Source organism: Acipenser ruthenus, chromosome 57 (genome assembly GCF_902713425.1).
Source record: "Acipenser ruthenus chromosome 57, fAciRut3.2 maternal haplotype, whole genome shotgun sequence".
Classification (NCBI taxonomy): domain Eukaryota; kingdom Metazoa; phylum Chordata; class Actinopteri; order Acipenseriformes; family Acipenseridae; genus Acipenser; species Acipenser ruthenus.
In genome coordinates, this window is record NC_081245.1 from 5,068,907 (window position 1) to 5,093,905 (window position 24,999).

At 42.6% G+C, this 24,999-nt stretch overlaps 3 protein-coding genes across 3 annotated transcripts; 2 read left to right on the forward strand and 1 right to left on the reverse strand.

Annotated features, from left to right (window-relative positions):
* Positions 1 to 4,589: 4,589 nt before the first annotated feature.
* LOC117962786 (E3 ubiquitin-protein ligase TRIM35-like) lies at positions 4,590 to 10,318 on the reverse strand. The gene is made up of 6 exons (XM_059017511.1): positions 8,965 to 10,318; positions 7,477 to 7,572; positions 7,153 to 7,383; positions 6,756 to 6,778; positions 6,552 to 6,670; positions 4,590 to 5,804 (listed from the first exon to the last, which is right to left on the reverse strand). Exons 1-6 carry the CDS (start codon positions 9,367 to 9,369, stop codon positions 5,269 to 5,271), a joined length of 1,410 nt encoding a protein of 469 aa, XP_058873494.1. The 5' UTR covers positions 9,370 to 10,318; the 3' UTR covers positions 4,590 to 5,268.
* Positions 10,319 to 12,808: 2,490 nt separating this feature from the next.
* Positions 12,809 to 17,235, forward strand: LOC131724768 (zinc-binding protein A33-like). The gene is made up of 6 exons (XM_059017512.1): positions 12,809 to 13,919; positions 14,365 to 14,460; positions 14,554 to 14,784; positions 15,159 to 15,181; positions 15,267 to 15,385; positions 16,017 to 17,235. Exons 1-6 carry the CDS (start codon positions 13,518 to 13,520, stop codon positions 16,553 to 16,555), a joined length of 1,410 nt encoding a protein of 469 aa, XP_058873495.1. The 5' UTR covers positions 12,809 to 13,517; the 3' UTR covers positions 16,556 to 17,235.
* Positions 17,236 to 20,874: 3,639 nt separating this feature from the next.
* On the forward strand, positions 20,875 to 23,806 carry LOC117963008 (zinc-binding protein A33-like). The gene is made up of 6 exons (XM_059017868.1): positions 20,875 to 21,344; positions 21,752 to 21,847; positions 21,934 to 22,164; positions 22,478 to 22,500; positions 22,581 to 22,699; positions 22,871 to 23,806. Exons 1-6 carry the CDS (start codon positions 20,943 to 20,945, stop codon positions 23,449 to 23,451), a joined length of 1,452 nt encoding a protein of 483 aa, XP_058873851.1. The 5' UTR covers positions 20,875 to 20,942; the 3' UTR covers positions 23,452 to 23,806.
* The last annotated feature ends 1,193 nt before the right edge of the window (positions 23,807 to 24,999 follow it).

The following is a 24,999-nucleotide window of genomic DNA, read 5'->3' on the forward strand; positions in this document are numbered from 1 at the left end:
CCACGTGGGGCGCTATCATGTGAATTTGCCGTGCGCGGCAGAGCGCCGTGAACAGAGTCTGAAGCGTCTGCAAAGCAGCACACAGTATTGTATCGTTCTACAGTAATCCCATTGACGTAATAATCTCAGTAAAACAGTGTAGTTCTGATTTTTGACGGTAGATGGCAGCATTGCCTAAGAAATGATCCAGTGTTAGCCTGGGGGGTAGACGCACTGTTTTTGGTGAAACGCCCATTTTTTACACTCCGTCTACATTGTCATTTATCTTGAATAGCAGCCGAATTTATTTCTTCCCGATACGTCATCGTTTAATGTTCCTGACGCAGCTTTTGCTTTTACTGCGTCTGCGTGCGCACTCCAGCGAAACAGCAGCTCGAGCTGGACTGAAATTGACAAACGTCACCAGGAACTGAAATTGACGCGACAACTGGTAGAGGGCGAGTTCATTTCATTTTTTTTAAAGAATGTTATCACATAATAATAACACGTGTTGATTCAGATCAACATTTCTAAAATGAACCGAGTGAAAATTAGTATAAGAGCTGATCTTGTTTTTTCCCTTACAAACACACAAACACACAAGCACAAACACACACACAAGCACACACACAAACACAGAAACAAACAAACAAACACACAAACAGATTCGATGTAAAATAGCATTTGCTCCAAACAGCCACTGCGTTCCGAGCAAGACCTCTCGATATGCTGAAAATAACTGTGAAAGCGCAGAATACAAAGCGAAACGTGTTTAATAGCATCTCCGTGTTTACAAAGACACCGCGCGTCTATTTTACTATAGGCTATAATATAAAGTCTTCCGTTCTTCACTGTATTGCATACAAATTGCCGTGATGTTTTTTATGTGTGACTCTCTATATTGTCTGATTTTTAATTTTAATTTCTTTCTTTTTTAAATGTTATGCATGTAACCCCACTCTAGTCACTCTGAGCTAGCAGAGCACAAACATGCAATATTTAGAACTTATTTACTTGTCCGAGTACCTGATGTTGATTGTGGTTTACAGTAGTACGCATACAAGAAGATCCTGGTTCCCAGTGGTTGATGGTGAGCTGACTGGTATTGCCCTATTCTAAATGCAGATACCTTCAAGAATGAATAACAATGAGTATGGTGCGGTGCCTCCACCTGGATAATACTGTACACTTTAAAATAATGTGCCCTTGTTGTATTTCCTAGGAAATTGAAATAACTGCCCCTCTTTATTTCAGCAGTAATATGCAGCAATATATTTAAACAGTTAAATACCCACATCCAACTCCAATGAAGCACAGATTTTATTGTACCTGGGGGAAATAAATAAAAAATAATATACCCAACTTAGTGACAACGGGCACTAGCGCATTAAATAAGTAAATATCTGGGTAGTTAATTGGTTAAATGCATTTGTTTCAACTAGTTTTAATTGTCAAAATCAAGACTTAAGAATAACCCCAGTGAAAAAAATAATAATACATTTAGAAATTATATTGGTTTGTTTTTTGATACCAGATCAAAACTCTATAATGTGGGTACTGTAGTAATGAAAGAAAAATAAGACACTCTTATTTTTAATAGCTTCTAGTAAACCAACTTTTCCTAAATTAAACAATTACATACACCTTAGATACCATATTACATTCAAAAAGAAAACAAACACAAGTCCAACGCCATGCAAACTCGTGTAAACTTTGTTCCTTTTGATTTATATAGCGCTAGTATAACTCGTTGAGGTCCATACTGTCCTTGTATTATTGATTTCCCGTTGGTGCACATAAACATTAAACAGTTGCTTTCACCCACCTCGTGGTTTTTTTCTCAGTCCTGAGGGGGGCGTTTTAATCTTTTAATTGACATATCAATACACAGCAAACTCTTGCGCTTTCCTTTTTTCATGTTTGCTGCTCACGAATTTCCTTGGTAGATGCTGCGGATAGGAGCAGACAAACGGCACGGCGTTCCTGAGAGATTGCACAGGCAGGTTGCAGGTAAACTTCAGTCCGATGCCTTGCAGCACAAAGACACGCGGCTCTTTGGAGCATGCGCCAACAAACTGGAATTACCCTAATCGGGCCGTCAAGCAAGCTCGGACTGGACTTGCTTCAGTCCCAGCTGCTAATTAATTCCATTTAAACCAACACGGTGTTAGTCGTGATATAATTAACCGGCGTTTGCAGTTCTAACTCATACTGTTGAAGCTGTACTATGTTGAAACGCTAACGTCTTTTTTAATTTTTATTATTCTTAACGCACTGTGTCGTCTTCATAAAACAGGGGCCATCTGCCTAGTCCCCCTTGTTCTTTTTCTTAACCGCCTCAACATAAACTCAACAACAAAGCCAAGAGGAATAACCCAGTTTTGGGCGGAGCTTATCCTTATAAGGCCGTCTGTCAAAGGTGGGACGTACAGGCGATTCTCCTTCCTGATTGGTGCTCTGCATTGATTGACACGCTGCAGTGTAAAGTTCAATCCCTTTGAGCGCGAAATTGCATTACGGGGCGTGTAGTTTGTCTAATGCAGTTAATAATAACAATGGCCACAATCGCAGATTTTTAAAGGGGAGTTCATGCATACATCTCAACACGATGGCTCTGCGCTTTATTGAGTGTTGTAGAGGTGGAATTTGCAATATATTCTGGTAGGCTCCCGTTTTGTTTTTTTGTTGTTTTGATAGTAAGTTATTTTTCGATTTTTATTTTTTTTTGTACTTCTAGGGTATTTTTTTTTATTATTATGATTTGCTAAAAGCGTTCATTTTTGGAAATTACTGCAGGCTGCAGTAACTTCGGGTTTCTATAAAATAAAAGCATTTCGAGTCTCACTTGAGCAACGCATAAACCTTCAACAGATGTGATTGTGTTTGTTTTTAGCCTTTGTACACATTTTGGGGGTTTTGCGTTTTAAGCCCGTGTTATTTAAATGGAGTGATTAAAACATCGAATTTCAAGGGAGAAACCCCCGCGATATTTTTTTTTTCAGTTAAAAACCAATTAGTTTAGATGAAGACATTCTGACGGTGTTAACATGTTTCCAGCAGACCTGCTCAGATCCTCTCTAAACATGTCAATCAGGTTTAATTTGAGTTTTAAATATTTTGTTTTTAGATATTAGAATATTGCAAAATTTGGAGAAGATTCTATCTGGCTCGGCATGCAGCAATAACACTTCTTCAAATGGATGTGTGCTATTAGTGTGGAGGCCATATTGTGGTCATACTGAGGACTTGAATGAACGGAGTTCCTTTGCTCTTGTATTGAACGGAGTTCCTTTGCTCTTGTATTGAACGGAGATCTTTTGCTCTTGTATTGAACGGAGATCCTTTGCTCTTGTATTGAACGGAGTTCCTTTGCTCTTGTATTGAACGGAGTTCCTTTGCTCTTGTATTGAACGGAGTTCCTTTGCTCTTGTATTGAACGGAGTTCCTTTGCTCTTGTATTGAACGGAGATCCTTTGCTCTTGTATTGAACGGAGTTCCTTTGCTCTTGTTTTGAACGGAGTTCCTTTGCTCTTGTATTGAACGGAGTTCCTTTGCTCTTGTATTGAACGGAGTTCCTTTGCTCTTGTTTTGAACGGAGTTCCTTTGCTCTTGTATTGAACGGAGTTCCTTTGCTCTTGTATTGAACGGAGATCCTTTGCTCTTGTATTGAACGGAGTTCCTTTGCTCTTGTATTGAACGGAGTTCCTTTGCTCTTGTATTGAACGGAGATCCTTTGCTCTTGTATTGAACGGAGTTCCTTTGCTCTTGTATTGAACGGAGTTCCTTTGCTCTTGTATTGAACGGAGTTCCTTTGCTCTTGTATTGAACGGAGATCCTTTGCTCTTGTATTGTGCTTCACTGGGCGTGTCAAAGGATAGCAGTGTGCCATCCGGAGATGTCCTGCAGTGTGTTGATGCCATCCTTTCTATTTTGTACTTTACCTAGATTGCTCCAGTAAAAACCCAACTGTATATATGGGTAATTGTATCTAAAATAATGTGATATCTGTATAATGTGAAATAATGTATAATGTGATATCTTGTAACAATTGTAAGTCGCCCTGGATAAGGGCGTCTGCTAAGAAATAAATAATAATAATAATAATAATAATTTTAAATTATTGTCTAATCCTAAAACAATGCAAACATTATACCAGACATTTAGTGTCTGCAGAATACAATTTATTTTAAATGTTTAAACACTTTTTTCTGGGCCCAGGAGATGTGAATAGTCTGCTTATTTTCCCAAATGGTCTCATGTGGTGGGTACATCCCGCATTATTATTTTTTAAAATCCAGTGTTGAACCGACAGCCTTGCAGCCAAATAATATTTCTCAAGAACAGGCAAGGATAGCCCTCCTAGTTTAGAGAGTGAGAGTCTCCTTTTCTTTATTTTCTTTATTCCGTGAGCCACGGAGTGGCTTCTCTACACCTGGAGACGCGCGTCACCGCCAAGCGCCGCCTCACTAACTTTCCTAACCGCACTGCGCCCCCTGGTGGCAGTGACCTGTCAGTACTCCCTTAACTTTGTATGCGAATGCTTTCGGATTCCTTCACACAGCTGCTGTGAGCGAGATCCACACGGAGATGGACAGACACCCCACACGAGGTCCAAATTAAAATATATACTTTTTATTATTAAAAAAAATCATTCATTAAATCAAAGGGAGGGCAGTGAACCGATCCTTTGTGATCCGGGAGCAGTGATTTGCGGGACCGTTTCACAGCGGCCACAAAAGACACACATCCACACGATCACAATGTGCAGCTTCCAAGTTATTACAGCGATACATTTACCAATTAAATGATACGATATCCTGATCGATTCAACAACGCCGCGGACCAGCCCAGCAATCATTATTCATTCATTCATTCAGCATTGAGGGAGTTATTATTTACAGAGCTTGCAAAGCTGTAGATGGTATAATACATCAATAGAGCATTGTGTTTAACGGAATATTATTCCAGAATGCATATTCTTTATTCAGTGTTGTTCTTTAACCAGTTCATGTTCTAGTTTTTGTAATTGTATTTCTACATGGATTCGAGGCGCTCAGACCAAACACCCGCGTCACGTGACGAGGGAGAGGGGTGGAGGAGGGTGAACATGTTATGTCAGAATATATTTAATAGTTTTCTAAACATCGTTACATTTGTCACTTTGATAATCATTTTCTATTTAAAATGTTTCCGTTCCTTTTCAATATTAATAGATAGTCATTATTATTATTATTATTATTATTATTATTATTATTATTCATCCCTATTGTTTATGCTGAACACATTGGGCTAGTCCACTTTTATAACTGTCTTCACAGGGCACACTCTGAGAGGGGCAGAGCCAGTCCAGATCCATGGAAACATCTTCTCAGTAAATCTGTGTTTAAAAGTGTAGAGAGGTTTTCTCATATCACTGGAGTCAAAGAATGCACCCTCCCCCCTGTCACAGTCCAGCTGAACTCTGATCTTCTGGGGTTTCTTCTCCACAGTGAGTCGTGTTTGTGGTGAGGTCCATGCCCAGTACTGATCCCTATCCCTCAGGGCTATAACCCAGTATCCTGCTTCTGGGCACAGAGTGAATCTCCCTTTCCTCTGGCTGGACTCTTTAGTCACACCCAGAAACCAGTTAGTATTGCTCCCCAGTTCCACATCCCACCAGTGTTTCCCTGAAGTGAAACCCTCAGAGCCCAGCACACACCCCCAGTGATCAAACCGCTCTGGGTTGTCAGGAAGCTGCTGTCCCTCATCGCTGTTTCTCACACTTGTTAGATCCTCAGACAATATCAGAGCAGGGTGTGCTGTGTTGGGATCCAGAGTCACTGGAGCTGAGAGAGGAAACGAAAGACAGGGTTAGAAATGAGAACATCTACCTGCAAGCACTTTAATAAATCACATGCTAAGAATTGTAGATTTTTCTTCATAATACACCATCTCAAATATTATTATTCAATATCAAACATAACTTTTAAAAACAGAAATCCCCTTAAAAATATCAAAGGAACAGCGTCTGAACCTGTTTAAATCAGATCCATTCACAGCGTGTGTAAACTCAGCTCTGATTGGCTGAGAGGGTGTACAGTATATAAATGCTGAGCTGATGTCCGTCTGGATGATTTGAGTAGAACTCTGGCTCCGGAACTCTGGTCAGTGAGAATTGTAGATGCTCACAGAGTTCTATCACAGAGCTCTAGAACAGAACACTGCTCAGCACTAACATTCTTAGAGCTCTGGGAGCGTTCCAAGACAATGGGCTGAACTCAGAGGAGTCTGTGTTCTACTGCAGTGGTTTCTTTACAAGGACTTTCAATGCAGACCAACATGGGATCAGAAAGCCTTTTGCTCTCTTGGAATGCTCTTCCAGCTCACCTCAATACTATGAGCAGCTCACAGTGTTTAATATTGAACTGAGAGATAATCTCTCTGATGGATAAAAGTGAATTTGCTACAGGTGTGTACATTTCATTGTGTATTATTATTGATTGTAGAGAGCTGTATCTTGCTGCTCACACACATTGTGGATTGTGGTTATATGCACCCCCCCTCTCCTTTGTGATGCTCCCCACAGGACTCACTGTATTGAACAATCCCCAGCATCTTCTCCCACACTTTGTACTTCAGAGAGCCCAGGTGCTCGGCTACATCTATCAGCGCTCCTGAAACACAGTGTGGATCCTGCAGTGTGCACTCGGCTCTGCAATCATATTCAGGAGTTAGTGCTGCTCTGTGTTTGCATTCAGTACAATACAAGAGAGGAAGACAGGCCACAGCTTACATACCTTCTCTGTGTGTCTTTGTACTTCTGAAACAAACAAGGACATGAATGGAGACATTATTAAAACAGAAATACCACTTTGATAGAAAACAGCAGCACCGCTGTCCAGCTTTACATTTTGAACTCAGTGTTTATCCATGAACATATTCTCTGGAGCACCAAACCAATGAGACCCCTCTGCTGGTTTGTGGGGCTGGAGGAGGGGCATTTGCTGCCTGTTTTACCCATTTGTGGGGTAAACTTAAGAACAAACAGCAATACAAACCATGCTTGAAAAATGAATGTTAAAAATGAAGTTCAAATGTGTTCTAACATAAATGCTTGTAAAGTCCCATTCATAGTGTAGTAGTGAGTGTACATTCACAATAAGAACATGTCACACACAGTTAAACAATCACTACCTGCAGGAAGATGATGTCTTCAGCTTCCAGCTCCTCTTCTATCACTCTGATTGTGTCTGAAAGGGATGAGATTTCTCTTGTAAGTTTTTCAATCTTCTCTTTCATGATTCTTCCCTTTTGTATCCTTTCCCTCCTCAGTGCAGCTATCCTGGCCTTTTCTTCATCTCGTAGAAACTGGTGAAGTTTCTCAAACTCCTCCTTTATCTGCCTCTCTGTTTGCTGGGCTTGTTTCTATACAAGAAAAGGATCACTTTAGAGTTAGTTTGGATGTCCAGTGAAAATGTATGTTGTGTATTGGTTCAATCACTAATCTAGTTCTCTTACCTTGATGTGCTCTGCTGTTTCATCACATTCGTTTTTAACTTTATTAAAGGTTTTCAGCTTGTCCTGCAAGGGCTTCAGCGCAGTCTTGAGTTCTCCCTGAAATGCAATGAAACCCAGAACTTCCACATCACTGTTAACACATGCCTGGCTAGTAGCAATATGAATGCAGTGTGTGAGAAATCCCCTCAGCACTGGGGTTGCCACTGTGGGCTCTCATAGCAACAAACCCCCCGCTCTGGAGATTTGTGACACATCAATAAAGATTGTGACTGACTGGCAAATTCAAACGTGCTTCCGATATTTAAGAATGGAGATGAGGCAGAAGCGGGCAGCCACAGACCTATCAGCCTCAGAGGAGAGAGAGGTTGTAAGAGAGGGGAGACATGGGTAAGAGAGGAGAGACAGGTGTAACACACTTGATGGGCGGGGCAAGTTTGTTATATATAGCTGATCTGGATGTTTACTTGAATGACACTCTGCTGTGAGTTTCTTCCCAATGCTTAAAACTAAGACACAAAGCACAGTACCACTGCTGTTCAATTATCCAGCTTTAATTTCTGAAACAGATAACAATGATATTTGTTTTACAGGCAGTATCACACTTATTCACTCAGCTACACTGCACTATCAGGTTTAATGTACTAACCCAACCTCCAGTGCACCTGCTGTTGCTCCCTAGTGCCTTATATTATAAGATAAGAGTTTCAGGTTACTTTCCTCCACAGGACTACTCAGTATAATAACCTAAGCAAAAATACTTTATGGGGGGTGTGTATTCTAAGGTTCCTACACAGGGGTAAGACAGGAGAGACAGTGTACCGTGCATAAATCTAATATCTTGATGAGTCAGTTATTTATCATGTGGAAATCAAAAGTCACATGACCCCAGTTATGTCACAGTAGAGAATGCTTAACTGACAAAGCCCTTAGACTTCTCTGAAGAAGTCAGTGCAAGGATGGGCTCTGAAAGAGTGTGTGATGTAATATATCTTTCAGAAAGACTTGGATCAGCACAGGTGTGCCAGTAGAAAGACCTTGGAGCTGAAATATAATCATCGCTGTCTATAACCAGACAGTGTGAGGAGGCAATTCAATAGGAAACACAATGCTTGCTTATATAGTCAGCAGTGGAGAGTGAAAGTCAAGGAATAAAGTGTTCACATTGACTGAGTGATTCCCCTCCCCATTCCTGCCCTGCCTGTCTCTGATAGGGGCTGTCTGAGAGTTTATAAGGGTTCAGGTGTGAATTCATTATTGCACACAGACACGCTCCCCTCCCCATTCCTGTACAGCACCACCCCCACTCTGCACGCCAGGATCTCTCGCTCTCTCTCTCTCTCAGTTTCAATGATATTGTAATAGGATTTGTTTTTCGCTCAGACTTGTTGGATCTTGTTGTTAAAACTGCCTCATTATAATAACTCTGTATAATATGCTGTGAAAAGAGAATACTGTGTTTATATTTTCACATGAATATTGTTTCTATACCTTATAATCCTGTGCAGCCTCCTGAACAGGACGGAGCTTGTGATTCTCATGTTTCTTTGAAGTTTGACACACAAGACAGACAGCCTCTTTATCATCCACACAGAACAGCTTCAGTTTTTCATCATGCAGACTGCAGACTATTCCAATAGGTGCTGGAGGATTCTGACTGCGTTCCTTTAAGAAGGACTCCACAATATTCCTGAGAGCGAAATTAGGTTGAATATTCTCCCTTGAACTCCTCCTCCTGCACACGGGACACTCCCGAACTCTCTTCTCTTTCCAGCACAGATCCAGACATCCTTTACAGAAGCTGTGGTTACAATGAAGAGTTACAGGATCCTTGAAAATCTCACAGCACACAGCACAGGAAAGATCTGCCTCCAGAGCAGAAATGTTTACTGCCATTTCTACACAAAGCCGCTCCTGCCTTGCTCTCTGTAAGGTCTCCTTTCAGAGTATTACAATAGGATTGCTTCTCCTGCACTTCCTGCTCATACCTGTATTTCAAGCTGCAGGTTCCTCAAGTGGGTGAGGTTGCACTGAGCTTGAGTCAAGCTTCTTAACTCCTGTAGCTTTGCTTATGAGTTGATGAAGCAGACACATTAATGCCTCAAAGTAGATTTCTGCAATTACAAACTGGATGTGATGATTATTATTGTGACAGACAGTACACTGCAATTACAAACTCGATGTGAGGATTATTATTGTGACAGACAGTACTGTAATGAACCTGCTCGTTCACGGATACTGTGTTAAATATGCCATAGCGAGCAGCTGCCTCCACCTTTGTTTAACCGGAGAGTCCGGTAGTTGGTATATTTATAGAATAAGGGAGAGTGTATGAAGTGACGTCACAAAGACACCAGGAACAGCAACTCAGGGCAAACAATTTATTAAGATAGTTAATTAAAACAGGGCAGTTAGCGATCTTAAACCATACCAATAAATTAGACTAACTGAACTCGATTAATTCACTGCGGAATTGAAAACGCAGGGGGGCAGACACGCCCACAGCAACCCCCGTGGAGCAAGAAAATAACTCAAACACAATAATTCATTAGTGAACATGAATCTCACTACAATACAAAAACAGTGATAAAATACATCAACTACAACAAGATAGCTCGAAGAAAACTATAAACAGATCAATCAAACCATTAATAGTGACCCGATATAGACAATAACGATATAACACAGCAAACTGAAATACACCAAATAAACCTCCAGCAAGGATTGCAGTGAGCGTGTCTGCCCCCTGCAGATCCACACAGTGTTTAAATACAGGGTAACACTTTGGAATTTAAGTGTGGTTAAGATCAATAAAACACCCAGATCACAAAGTAGACAAAGTAGAAGTAGTCAGTCCCCTTACAGACTCGTCACCCCAGTGCTCACACAGAGCACTCTATCCCGGTCAGGCGGGCGGTGTTGCGCGCTAGTCCCCTTTTTAAAGTTCAGGCAATCCAATCGTGATCGCCGGCAGCTGCCGACCGACTGCTTTACCTGAACAAAACTCAGGTGTGCGTTGATAGTGCTAATGGGCGATCAGCGAGGTCCATTACAGTACACTGCAATTACAAACTCGATGTGATGATTATTATTGTGACAGTACACTGCAATTGTAATAAGTGTGTATTTTTAATATACAGGATTGGATGTCATTAGCGGCACGTTAATGGGTTTGTCTTCAAGGTTTGGTTTGTTCTCCACTAGGATTATTTTTGCTCTGCTTGACGCTGAATTGATCGGATGTGTAGCGGGGTGCCACGTTACGCACGCAGGCAGCAGGTCACTATAAACCAGCTCCACACGCCAATGAATGCTGGCTCAGAAATGATCTCGACTGCGCCGCCCCTTCGGTTTGCAGGAGGAGCCCCGAAGCAGCAGATTCAGAATGATATCGACACGGTTGAACACTGAAGCTCCTCATGCAAACACGTTCAATTCCTCAAGAATATAAAGGAAGGCTCCCCACACAGAGCCTGATCAATTCAATGAACACCCCGCAGCCAGGCATTACAATAAAAAAGCACACACGTGTTTATGAAGATCCGCAGCGTCAATACTGAGAACCCGAACACGAATAAAAGCAGACACGATCACAAATCAAAACAAGAAAACACGACGCTGCGTTAGATCAGGCAGCTGTAGTACCGCTGTGCTCCACGAGGTGGAGTAGCTTGGCTCACCAATAGGAACACGGTGTATTTTTTTGTCAATTAGCGTGTGTTTGCTCCCCCCTCCCCCCGCCCCTTATTAAACACACCTGCTGTCTTTGTTAATCACGTGGCCAGGTGTTGCTCATCAGGACACGCCCCTCGCTTCAGATGAAAGGACTCTGCACGTGATATGGAGAAAGCACGAGCGAGCACGGAGCCCTTTCAAACTACAGCAGCGGCAGAGGAGAGTTTGAGAGGGCGAGAAAGGGAAGTGGGGTCGCTCCTTTTTTTCCTTTACCAAAGCAATGTGTTTTTCTTGAACTGTTTTTACTGGAGTCCAGTGCAACAGTGAATGCAGCGGACAGAGAAAAACTGAAAGACGGTTTTTTCTGGTTTGTTTTGGGACTGGTCTAGGGGCTGATTCAGCCTCATTTCGGGACTGCTGCGCTGCTTTTAAGTTAATTGTTTTAAAATATCTTTTCTCAAGTTTTAAAGTGTTTTTTTTTTAATCTAAACTGTGTTTTTAACGGGATATTTTGTAAGTGACTTTTTAGAAGAAAGAGGATTCCAAGTAGTGTTTGTGTTGTTGTGGATTTTCACCTCGGGGTATTGGAGTCATTTTTTAAATATTATTTTTGCACGGTCTAAATTTTGCAAGTTGTTTTTGATTAGTTATATTTTTTGGTCTTTATTTTTCTATTTGTTTTTTCTTTAATGCTATTTTGTGGATCTGTTGTTATTATTGCGCGCTACTTGTAAAAACGAACCTAAATTGCTTTAAAATAACATATCAAATAAAATCCCAATATTAACCTCGTGGTTCTGGGGCCAGGCTTTCTCATTTTTCATTGTCTTTCTGGTTTCTTTCAGGCAGGTTTTTGTTTCAGTATTTGTCCTTCATTGCACATGCTAGCTGCAGACCCGCACGGCTGAAAGGGCGTCGCTATCTACAGGGTGCGCGTGTCCTTAACAAGCGATATTTCCTGACAACACGTCATAACACGAGACCACGTGTTCAGCGCCGTGTATCTGCAATAACCCTTCCGCTTCCTGCTTTGCAATCGCTCTGTATGTAAGCTGCGCTCAATCGATACACTCGAGTTCAGTCACACCCTCGCGATGCTCATTCCTTCTCGTTCGCGTCGGTACACTGCGTGACCTAACAGAGAATATTCTGTTACAGTTTACTGTATTATTGAGCTTCTTCAGATAATGACTCTTCTCCTGTGACTTCTGTCTTTCCTTAAGGCTTGTTTAAATGCTCGCTCTTCACCCTGGTCCGCTTCTCGCAGCGATTCCAATGGATTTCATGCGTGCCGCACAAAGTGGGGTGCAGCCCCTCAATGTCTTGTTCTGCCCCCCCCCTCCCCCTCCACGTCATCACGGAGAGTCTGGCGTTGCTGTTGTGGTGAATCTGCCGCGCCTCCCTCCTGGCTGACCTGCTTTGATTACTCCACTTGCATGCTTGCTGCACTAATCTGTCAAAAACAAAGACGGTGCGAGCGAGGGTCAACGTTTCAGACAAAAACACAGGATATTAGGTGTCCATTTTAATTGAATAGCTTCAATAAAATTAACATTACTAGCATGCGGTTTTAATAGCATCACAATGATACATACATTTGCTTTGTATTTGTATTATTAAATGGTAATCAGAAATCGTATCATTGTAAGTGCTCCCCCCCCCCCCCCCCATCTTGAGCGCCAGTCCAGTGGTTAAAGAAAAGGGCTTGTAGGGCTCGATATACAGGTCCCCGGTTCAAATCCCACCTCAGCCACTGACTCATTGTGTGACCCTGAGCAAGTCACTTCACCTCCTTGTGCTCCGTCTTTTGGGTGAGACGTAGTTGTAAGTGACTCTGCAGCTGATGCATAGTTCACACACCCTAGTCTCTAAGTCGCCTTGGATAAAGGCGTCTGCTAAATAAAAAAAATCATATTATTAAATGGCAATCAGAAATTGTATCATTGTAAATGCTCCCCAGATCGCCGTGAGTCCAGGTCCGATGCGTGTCACAATGAAGGCATCTGAATAAAAGACTCCCTGTTCTCATGAGAGCCCCTAATAAAATGAATTGCTGTGCTGAAGCTGAACTCGTCATGGGTTCAGTGTTCCAGTGCTGCTCCCTTGTGAAAAGCTCTTTGCTTGGTCTTGTAACTCAGATCAAGGTGTCATTAAGGAGAGGCTGCATAATGATTAACTTCACAGCGTTTCCAGGAACTCTTATCCTGTTTATGTAGTTTCACATAACGAAAGTCAGTGGTAAGGTAGTGCTGATAATGGAGCCTCATGACTGCTGACTCATGATTCTAATCTGCAGGGACAAAGTTCGAGGTTGTTGACTTTGAAAGGTGTCCTTACAGAGAGCTAGGCAGGAGTGGCTTTGTGCAGAAATGGCAGCAAACACTTCTCCTCTGGAGGCAGATCTTTCCTGTCCTGTGTGCCGTGAGATTATCAAGGATCCTGTAACTCTTCATTGTAACCACAGCTTCTGTAAAGCATGTCTGGATCTGTGCTGGAAAGAGAAGAGAGCTCGGGAGTGTCCCGTGTGCAGGAGGAGGAGTTCAATGGATCATCCTGTCAATTTTGCTCTCAGGAATATTGTGGAGTCCTTCTTAAAGGAGCGCAGTCAGAATCGTCCAGCACCTACTGGAATACTCTGCAGTCTGCATTGGGAAGAAAAGAAGCTGTTCTGTGTGGATGATGAAGAGGCTGTCTGTCTTGTGTGTCAAACTTCAAAGAAACATGAGAATCACAAGTTCCGTCCTGTTCAGGAGGCTGCACAAGATTATAAGGTATGGACACAATATTCATGTGAAAATGTAAACACAGTATTCTCTTTTCACAGCATATTATACAGAGTTATTATAATGAGGCAGTTTAAACAACAAGATCCAACAAATCTGAGTGAAGAACAAATCCTATTACAAAATCATTGAAACAGAGAGAGAGAGAGAGAGAGAGAGCGAGAGAGAGATCCTGGGTGCAGAGTGGGGGTGGTGCTGTACAGGAATGGGGAGGGGAACGTGTCTGTGTGCAATAATTAATTCACACCTGAACCCTTATAAACCCTCACACAGCCCCTATCAGATAATCTCCAGAGCGGGGGGTTTGTTGCTATGAGAGCCCCCAGTGGCAACCCCAGTGCTGAGGGGATTTCTCACACACTGCATTCATATTGCTACTAGCCAGCCATGTGTTAACAGTGATGTGCAAGCTTTGGGTTTCATTGCATTTCAGGAAGAACTCAAGACTGCGCTGAAGCCCTTGCAGGACAAGCTGAAAACCTTTAATAAAGTTAAAAACGAATGTGATGAAACAGCAGAGCACATCAAGGTAAGAGAACTAGATTAGTGATTGAAACAATACACAACATACATTTTCACTGGACACCCAAACTAACTCTAAAGTGATCCTTTTCTTGTATAGAAACAAGCCCAGCAAACAGAGAGGCAGATAAAGGAGGAGTTTGAGAAACTTCACCAGTTTCTACGAGATGAAGAAAAGGCCAGGATAGCTGCACTGAGGAGGGAAGAGGAACAAAAGGGAAGAATCATGAAAGAGAAGATTGAAAAACTTACAAGAGAAATCTCATCCCTTTCAGACACAATCAGAGTGATAGAAGAGGAGATGGAAGCTGAAGACATCTTCTTCCTGCAGGTAGTGATTGTTTAACTGTGTGTGACATGTTCTTATTGTGAATACACACTCACTACTACACTATGAATGGGACTTCACAAGCATTTATGTCAGCACACATTTGAACTTCATTTTTAACATTCATTTTTCAAGCATGGTTTGTATTGCTGTTTGTTCTTAAGTTTACCCCACAAATGGGTAAAACAGGCAACAAATGCCCCTCCTCCAGCCCCACAAACCAGCAGAGGGGTCTCATTGGTTTGGTGCTCCAGAGAATATGTTAATGGATAAACACTGAGTTCAAAATGTAAAGCTGGACAGCGGTGCTGCTGTTTTCTATCAAAGTGGTATTTGTGTTTTAATAATTTCTCAATTCATGTCCTTGTTTGTTTCAGAAGTACAAAGACACACACAGAAGGTATGTAAGATGTGGCCTGTCTTCCTCTCTTGTATTGTATTGAATGCAAACACAGAGCAGCACTAACTCCTGAATATGATTGCAGAGCCGAGTGCACACTGCAGGATCCACAGTGTATTTCAGGAGCGCTGATAGATGTAGCCGAGCACCTGGGCTCTCTGAAGTACAAAGTGTGGGAGAAGATGCTGGGGATTGTTCAATACAGTGAGTCCTGTGGGGAGCATCACAAAGGAGGGGGGGGGGGTGCATATAACCACAATCCACAATGTGTGTGAGCAGCAAGATACAGCTCTCTACAATCAATAATAATACACAATGAAATGCACACACCTGTAGCAAATACACTTGTATCCATCAGAGAGATCATCTCTCAGTTCAATATTAAACACTGTGAGCTGCTCATAGTATTGAGGTGAGCTGGAAGAGCATTCCAAGAGAGCAAAAGGCTTTCTGATCCCATGCTGGTCTGCATTGAAACTCCTTGTAAAGAAACCACTGCAGTAGAACACAGACTTCACTGAGTTCAGCCCATTGTCTTGGAATGCTCCCAGAGCTCTAAGAATGTTAGTGCTGAGCAGTGTCACAGTGTTCTGTTCTAGAGCTCTGTGATTTAGATTTAAATGGATCTCATTTAACACTAGAACCGCCAGCAGTAGTCATTTTGACGGGTACATTTTAAACAGCTGCTTTTAAAAGTTATGTTTGATATTGAATAATAATATTTGAGATGGTGTATTATAAAGAAAAATCTACAATTCTTAGCATGTGATTTATTAAAATGCTTGCAGGTGGATGTTCTCATTTCTAACCTTGTCTCTCTCGTTTCCTCTCTCAGCTCCAGTGACTCTGGATCCCAACACAGCACGCCCTGATCTGATACTGTCTGAGGATCTAACAAGTGTGAGACACGGCGATGAGTGGCAGCAGCTTCCTGACAACCCAGAGCGTTTTGATACCCGGACGTGTGTGCTGGGCTCTGAGGGGTTCACTTCAGGGAAACACTGCTGGGATGTGGAACTGGGGAGCGATACTGACTGTTATCTGGGTGTGACTAAAGAGTCCAGCCAGAGGAAAGGTAGCTTCATTCTGAACCCAGGAGCAGGATACTGGGTTATATCCCTGGAGGGTAGGGATCAGCACTGGGCATGTACCTCACCAAGGACACGACTCACTGTGGAGAAGAAACCCCAGAAGATCAGAGTTCAGCTGGACTGTGACGGGGGGGAGGTGGCATTCTTTGACTCCAGTGATATGAGAAAACCTCTCTACACTTTTAAACACAGATTTACTGAGAGAATGTTTCCATGGTTCTGGACTGTCTGTTTTGCCCCTCTCAGAGTGTGCCCTGTGAAGACAGTTATAAAAATGGACTAGCCCAATGTGTTCAGCATAAACAATAGGGATGAATAATAATAATAATAATAATAATAATAATAATAATAATGACTATCTATTAATACTGAAAAGGAACTGAAACATTTTAAATAGAAAATGATGATCAAAGTGAGAAATGTAACGATGTTTAGAAAACTATTAAATATATTCTAACAGAACATGTTCACCCTCCTCCACCCCTCTCCCTCGTCACGTGACGCGGGTGTTTGGTCTGAGCTCCTCGAATCCATGTAGAAATACAATTACAAAAACTAGAACATGAACTGGTTAAAGAACAACACTGAATAAAGAATATGCGTTCTGGAATAATATTCAATTAAACACAATGCTCTATTGATGTGTTATACCATCTACAGCTTTGCAAGCTCTGTAAATAATAACTCCCTCAATGCTGAATGAATGAATGAATAATGATTGCTGGGCTGGTCAGCGGCGTTGTTGAATCGATCAGGATATTGTATCATTTAATTGGTAAATGTATCGCTGTAATAACTTGGAAGCTGCACATTGTGATCGTGTGGATGTGTGTCTTTTGTGGCCGCTGTGAAACGGTCCCGCAAATCACTGCTCCCGGATCACAAAGGATCGGTTCACTGTCCTCCCTTTGATTTAATTAATGATTTTTTTTTTTAATAATAAAAAGTATATATTTTAATTTGGACCTCGTGTGGGGTGTCTGTCCATCTCCGTGTGGATCTCGCTCACAGCAGCTGTGTGAAGGAATCCGAAAGCATTCGCATACGAAGTTAAGGGAGTACTGACAGGTCACTGCCACCAGGGGGCGCAGTGCGGTTAGGAAAGTTAGTGAGGCGGCGCTTGGCGCTGACACGCGTCTCCAGGTGTAGAGAAGCCACTCCGTGGCTCATCAGTGAAAGTCTCACGGCTGTGTTGAAGGGTGAAGACAGCGACATTAAGATGCACCTTAAGGTTCAAACTCGTTCAGACCGGAGCGCCTCCTTGTTTTCTGAGAGCAAAGCAGTGCTGCTACAAGAGACAAAGATTCAGTGACTTGTAACAAATATTAATTTTTTTTTATTTTTTTTTACTACATACTTGGTGGATTATACAGTTAATTATTTGACAATCTCTCTCAAAGAGCTAGCGCCATCTAGTGCTTGAGCCAGGTAACCCATCCCAGCCCCTCCTGTGTCTGCGTCTCTGTGTGAAGACGTGTCTCTTCCCTGGTTTCACTATGATAACTGTGTGTTTAACTGTGTGGGATGGCAAAACATTACAAATGAATCTCTGTAACTTCCAGAACCACATTTAGACCTTCCAGAAGAAAGGATATTTCACTGTTAACATGTGTCAATACATCTCTCAATAAACAAATCATAACCTCACTGCGTTTCTATTTACTGGCAGCAAGAACCAGTCCCGCTCTGTATGCCGATGATTTTAATTGAATTAAACCATAGAAATCGCGCTCTAAAGTGTATTTGTAGTGGTGCTGTCTCTGTGTCGTGTTGTTTTCTATTCACTCTGCCCTTTTATAACTGTGACTGCAGCAGCCCAGGCCAGTGAGGCACCATCATTTCCATTATACCCTCATGCTGGGACTGGATTTGAAATGGGAGATATTTTTTTTTGGTATGGATTCAAGTAGAAAGTGACATTTTATGTTTTCGGTAGGAACTCAGAAGAGGCGTTCAGTCGTTAATGAAGGCAGATTAACAAGGTGATCTTGCGTCTGTTTTAATGGGTGTATAACTGTGTTTCTTACCACGTCATGACAAACTGCAGGTTTCATTTTCAGCTTCCAGTAGAAAATAGCTTTTCCATTGATCGCTGTTGATTGATACATTTTGAGTTGAATATTTTGTAATTGAAAAAAGAAACTGAAGACGTTTATAAAAGGAAGTCGAGGAGGGACGCAAGACGTTTATAAAAGGAAGGCGAGGAGGGACGCAGGACGATTATAAAGGAGGGAGGGATGAAACTACTAAGAGAGAAAACAACTCAAATACAAACATCTAAACAAATCCATTTACAACGACATTGACTTCAATCTGTCTTTCACTCTGAAGAATTACTCCCAGATAAAAGCAACGCGACTCGCTCCATTGCTAACAGGTTCATTGCTCTGTATCCCCGCATTGCAATTTAAATAGCGCCCCTTTTAATGCAAACACGTGAGATAATTAACACTTCAAGTGGTTTCTTTGCTAATTCTACATGTTTGCTATTTGTTAAGTTCATCAAGCCGTGTGTCTCCAGACAGGATATCTGTATGTTATGAATTCAGCGGCGTGTCGTGTAGTGACTGCATCCTCCTCACAGTGAGAGGAAAGCCATCAGTTTTCATAAAGGAACGTAGAGCTACAAAATATCCGAGCTCGATTGAATCCAGCCCCTGGTTAAACGATGCTAATTACAGCTTTACAGACAGGTAGAGAGATCAGAAATAAATGTAACAATCTACCAACCCCGTATTAATAAGAAACAGCTGCTACCCAATGCCAAGCAGTAGCGCGCTGCCTTTAAAATAGTAACTTTGTCTCCCAACACGTCTCCACACGAATGAACGAAAGACGGAACTCTCCCGGTTAGCACGGGTGTGTGTAACGTGTTTTCAAGTGTGATCTGTGTTACTATAGAGACCAGCACAATTTATACAGTGTGAATAGACCTATTAAACGCGTCGAACACAATGAAAGCATTTTAGTGCCGAAGATCGATGTCTTGTATTTGCGTTTATTTTAAAAAGACCTCTAAGGAAGGTGCATCTGATCTGCAGCGTAGTTCACATGTTGTTGCTTGAATCTTACATGAATATTTTTACACTCGTGTTTCTGATGTCTTATTCCTTATAAAACACTTTTGGTCTGTGCATATTTTGATATATTTATATATTTAAATATTGCCCGAAGGTGCCTCCTTCACCCCCCCTTTCATTTTCAGCACCCCCGGTTTGAAATTCGTTCCCGGGTCTCTGTGTGAGACGGCTACGAGGCCGGGGCTAGGAGATTATTATAGGCTGGTCTTAATATTTTGCACTGTCAATATTTTAATTGTGTATTTAATAAAGTATATACCTTTTTACCAAGTATTGCATCGTGTGTGTGTGGTTGTGTGTGGCGGGGGTCGGTGCTGGTTACACTGGGATCCTTGGAGCAGCGCTCGGGTGGGCCACGGTTTTAAAGGTAGAAGAGTCTGGGTCATCTTACATTGTCTAATCTGTAATAAATATTTTATCTATCGCATGAGTTCCCTGACTGATCCGTCATTCTCGCTCCGTCGCACCGGCGTTAAGATCAGTCGTGCGCAGTTTACACACCGTGTGCCTTTCTCCAGCGCTGTTCGGCATTGTGTGACAATACGCTGCGCTGCAGCAAGTTTGAAATTTGCATCAACACGTATTTTATTTGTTTTACCGGCGGACGAGGAGGGTTTATCGCACGCGCATCACAGGTGGTCAACTTGTTTATTATTTGTTTATTTAGCAGACGCCTTTATCCAAGGCGACTTACAGAGACTAGGGTGTGTGAACTATGCATCAGCTGCAGAGTCACTTACAATTACGTCTCACCCGAAAGACGGAGCACAAGGAGGTGAAGTGACTTGCTCAGGGTCACACAATGAGTCAGTGGCTGAGGTGGGATTTGAACCGGGGACCTCCTGGTTACAAGCCCTTTTCTTTAACCACTGGACCACACAGCCTCCTCCGTTTTAATTGAATAGCTTCAATAAAATTAAGATTACTAGCATGCAGTTTTAATAGCATCACAATGATACATACATTTGGGTTATATTTGTATTATTAAATGGCAATCAGAAATCATATCATTGTAAGTGCTCCCCCCCCCCCCCCCCCCATCCTGAGAGCCCCGTGGCCCCCCCAGATTTGGAAATTGCTTTATCTGGCCCTCCAGTGAATGTAATTGAATACCCCTGTGTTATGAGGTGAGTGTGAGAGTATGAGTCCAGGTCCGATGCGTGTCACAATGTAAGCATCTGAATAAAAGACTCCCTGTTCTCATGAGAGCCCCTAATAAAATGAATTGCTGTGCTGAAGCTGAACTCGTCATGGGTTCAGTGTTCCAGTGCTGCTCCCTTGTGAAAAGCTCTTTGCTTGGTCTTGTAACTCAGATCAACGTGTCAGGAAGGAGAGGCTGCATAATGATTAACTTCACAGCGTTTCCAGGAACTCTTCTCCTGTTTATGTCACTTCCCATAAGGACACATGGATGGAATGCTCAACCAAAGAACACAGCCCATCCGTGTGCAACACAGAGCTGGTTATTAGGTAGACACTGGATAATATGACTGGTGACTCATGATTCTAATCTGCAGGTACAAAGTTCGAGGTTCTGGACTTTGAAAGGAGTCCTTACAGAGAGCAAGGCAGGAGCGGCTTTGTGCAGAAATGGCAGCAAACACTTCTCCTCTGGAGGCAGATCTTTCCTGTGCTGTGTGCTATGAGATTTTCAAGGATCCTGTAACTCTTCATTGTAACCACAGCTTCTGTAAAGCATGTCTGGATCAGTGCTGGAAAAAGAAGAGAGTTCGGGAGTGTCCCGTGTGCAGGACGAGGAGTTCAATGGATCGTCCTGTCAATTTTGCTCTCCGGAATATTGTGGAGTCCTTCTTAAAAGAACAAAGTCAGAATCCTCCAGCACCTACTGGAATACTCTGCAGTCTGCATGATGAGAAACTGAAGCTCTTCTGTGTGGATGATAAAGAGGCTGTCTGTGTTGTGTGTCAAACTTCAGAGAAACATGAGAATCACAAGCTCCGTCCTGTTCAGGAGGCTGCACAGGATTATAAGGTATGGAAACAATATTCATGTGAAAATGTAAACACAGTATTCTCTTTTCACAGCATATTATACTGAGAGAGAGAGAGAGAGAGAGAGAGAGAGAGAGAGAGAGAGAGAGAGAGAGAGAGAGAGAGAGAGATCCTGGGTGCAGAGTGGGGGTGCTGCTGTACAGGAATGGGGAGGGGAGCGTGTCTGTGTGCAATAATGAATTCACACCTGAACCCTCACCTCACACAGCCTCTATCAGAGAATCTCCAGAGCGGGGGGGGGGGGGGGGTGGGGGGGGGGTTGTTGCTATGAGAGCCCCCAGTGGCAACCCCAGTGCTGAGGGGATTTCTCACACACTGCATTCATATTGCTACTAGCCAGCCATGTGTTAACAGTGATGTGCAAGCTCGGGTTTCATTGCATTTCAGGGAGAACTCAAGACTGCACTGAAGCCCTTGCAGGACAAGCTGAAAACCTTTAATAAAGTTAAAAACGAGTGTGATAAATCAGCAAAGCACATCAAGGTAAGAGAACTAGATTAGTGATTGAAACAATACACAACATACATTTTCACTGGACACCCAAACTAACTCTAAAGTTTCTTGTATAGAAACAAGCCCAGCAAACAGAGAGGCAGATAAAGGAGGAGTTTGAGAAACTTCACCAGTTTCTACGAGATGAAGAAAAGGCCAGGATAGCTGCACTGAGGAGGGAAGAGGAACAAAAGGGAAGAATAATGAAAGAGAAGATTGAAAAACTTAGAAGAGAAATCTCATCCCTTTCAGACACAATCAGAGTGATAGAAGAGGAGATGGAAGCTGAAGACATCTTCTTCCTGCAGGTAGTGATTGTTTAACTGTGTGTGACATGTTCTTATTGTGAATGCACACTCACTTGACTTCATTTTTCAAGCATGGTTTGTATTGCTGTTTGTTCTTAAGTTTACCCAACAAATGGGTAAAACAGGCAGCAAATGCCCCTCCTCCAGCCCCACAAACCAGCAGAGGGGTCTCATTGGTTTGGTGCTCCAGAGAATATGTTCATGGATAAACACTGAGTTCAAAATGTAAAGCTGGACAGCGGTGCTGCTGTTTTCTATCAAAGTGGTATTTGTGTTTTAATAATGTCTCAATTCATGTCCTTGTTTGTTTCAGAAGTACAAAGACACACAGAGAAGGTATGTAAGATGTGGCCTGTCTTCCTCTCTTGTATTGAATGCAAACACAGAGCAGCACTAACTCCTGAATATGATTGCAGAGCCGAGTGCACACTGCAGGATCCACAGTGTGTTTCAGGAGCGCTGATAGATGTAGCCGAGCACCTGGGCTCTCTGAAGTACAAAGTGTGGGAGAAGATGCTGGGGATTGTTCAATACAGTGAGTCCTGTGGGGAGCATCACAAAGGAGAGGGGGGGTGCATATAACCTGTGTGTAAGCAGCAAGATACAGCTTTCTACAATCAATATACAATTCTTAGTATCTGATTTATTAAAATGCTTGCAGGTAGATGTTCTCATTTCTAACCCTGTGTCTCGTTTCCTCTCTCAGCACCAGTGACTCTGGATCCCAACACAGCACGCCCTGATCTGATACTGTCTGAGGATCTAACAAGTGTGAGACGCAGCGATGAGAGACAGCAGCTTCCTGACAACCCAGAACGGTTTGATATCTGGGCTTGTGTGCTGGGATCTGAGGGGTTCACTTCAGGGAAACACTGCTGGGACGTGGAACTGGGGAGCAATACTCACTGGTTTCTGGGTGTGACAAAAGAGTCCAGCCAGAGGAAAGGGAAATTCATTCCGCACCCAGGAGCAGGATACTGGGCTATTGGTCTGAGGGATGGGGATCAGTACTGGGCAGGGACCTCACCACGGACACGAGTCACTGTGGAGAAGAAACCCCAGAAGATCAGAGTTCAGCTGGACTGTGACGGGGGGGAGGTGGCATTCTTTGACTCCAGTGATATGAGAAAACCTCTCTACACTTTTAAACACAGATTTACTGAGAAGATGTTTCCATATTGCTGTCCTGACTTTTCTAACTCCCCCCCCCTCAGAATGTGCCATATGAATGCAGTCATAAAAGTGGACAAGGCCAATGTGTTCATGATAAACAATAGGGATGTATAATTAATAATAATAATAATAATAATAATAATAATAATAATAATAATAATAATAATAATAATAATAATAATAATAATAATCAGGACGTGATTGGGAGTGAAATAAATATTGAAAAGGAACGGAAACATTTTAAATACAAAATAAATCCAGTTTACACTGACAGGGAAGGGGTCCTTTTTCCTTTTAATGCATGAAGATTCAATGTGAGGGAGGGAGGAGGGTATTATAAATACTCTATCCTGATTGGTCAAAACCAGTCACATGGGGGTGTTGATATTGCAGCATACAGGGTAAAAGAGGAGAGAGGGGGTAAGAGGAGAAACACGGGTAAGAGAGGTGAGATGAGATATAGAGGTAAAGAGGAGAGAGATGGGGTAAGACAGGAGAGGTAGGGGTAAGAGAGGAGAGTTAGGGTTGGGGTTAGGGTTAGGGTTAGGAAGGAGTTAAAGTTTACAGGCATACTGTTCCCAACAATATTCTAGATCAGGTATGCCCAGGACATCGATCGCGGTTGACCAATCAATCCCAAACTCGTTTCTAGTAGACCGCAGAAAATGTAAAAACGTCTGCAGTTAAAACTGGTTTTTCCAATTCACAGCTTGGATATATTCTAACCCCTTCACAGATTCCGGTCTCTCGTGGTTACTGTTCAATATAGGAGGCTGTGTGGTCCAGTGGTTAAAGAATCGGCCTTGTAACCAGGAGGTCCCCGGTTCAAATCCCACCACAGCCACTGACTCATTGTGTGACCCTGAGCAAGTCACTTAACCTCCTTGTGCTCCGTCTTTCGGGTGAGACGTAGTTGTAAGTGACTCTGCAGCTGATGCATAGTTCACACACCCTAGTCTCTGTAAGTCGCCTTGGATAAAGGCGTCTGCTAAATAAACAAATAATAATCACCCCACAAGGTGGCGCTGCTTAACTCTTAACTGTACTCCCTGCTGCTGCTGTGTGTATAGTAGCTAATGCTCTCAATTACTGCTGCTATTTCCTGTCAGTTTCTCTTTGAAATCAGACATGTGCAATTCCAGCAGTCTGGCTGTGCAGCGCGGTGTCTCATAAGCCGAGCTCGTGTGGAAGTTATTTGAAGAAGGGTAAATCAGCGCCCTGCAATAACACAGTCCTGAAGCAGCGTGCACGTTGCTAACACTCCCGGCTCTGTGTTTGCATGTTATTTAATGTTTATTCCAATTTCTAGTCCCTTGGTAGCTCCGTTGGAATTGGGCAGTCTTCTCCACACACTCGGGTCCACAGGCAGCACTGCTGCACAGCCACAGGATACAAACCGCTTCACTGCCAGACAGTTTGCCCAAGCCAGCGTTCTCATCTCTTTCTCTCACCACTGCCCCGTTGCTAGGATTTCACAAGCTTTCGCTTACCGCTGGATACGATACATGCGAGTTCCATTGTTTACTACGTTTTACAGGGATTGATTTTTTTTATAAAGTTCCATTGAAGCCCTTAATATGAGCGCTGGATCAAGCAGCAAGAAACCAAAAATGTATGACTTCCACAAGAGAGGGAGGAGGCTGTGTGGTCCAGTGGTTAAAG

Bases quoted from the DNA above. Each gene is read 5' to 3' on its own strand.
- LOC117962786 (XM_059017511.1), bottom strand. From the start codon at position 9,369: ATGGCAGTAAACATTTCTGCTCTGGAGGCAGATCTTTCCTGTGCTGTG. The intron at 7,384-7,476 runs GTAAGAGAACTA...TTTCTTGTATAG, and splicing joins AAACAGCAGAGCACATCAAG to AAACAAGCCCAGCAAACAGA. The intron at 6,671-6,755 runs GTATGTAAGCTG...ATATGATTGCAG, and splicing joins TACAAAGACACACAGAGAAG to AGCCGAGTGCACACTGCAGG.
- LOC131724768 (XM_059017512.1), top strand. From the start codon at position 13,518: ATGGCAGCAAACACTTCTCCTCTGGAGGCAGATCTTTCCTGTCCTGTG. The intron at 13,920-14,364 runs GTATGGACACAA...ATTGCATTTCAG, and splicing joins AGGCTGCACAAGATTATAAG to GAAGAACTCAAGACTGCGCT. The intron at 14,461-14,553 runs GTAAGAGAACTA...TTTCTTGTATAG, and splicing joins AAACAGCAGAGCACATCAAG to AAACAAGCCCAGCAAACAGA.
- LOC117963008 (XM_059017868.1), top strand. From the start codon at position 20,943: ATGGCAGCAAACACTTCTCCTCTGGAGGCAGATCTTTCCTGTGCTGTG. The intron at 21,848-21,933 runs GTAAGAGAACTA...TTTCTTGTATAG, and splicing joins AATCAGCAAAGCACATCAAG to AAACAAGCCCAGCAAACAGA. The intron at 22,165-22,477 runs GTAGTGATTGTT...TGTTTGTTTCAG, and splicing joins AAGACATCTTCTTCCTGCAG to AAGTACAAAGACACACAGAG.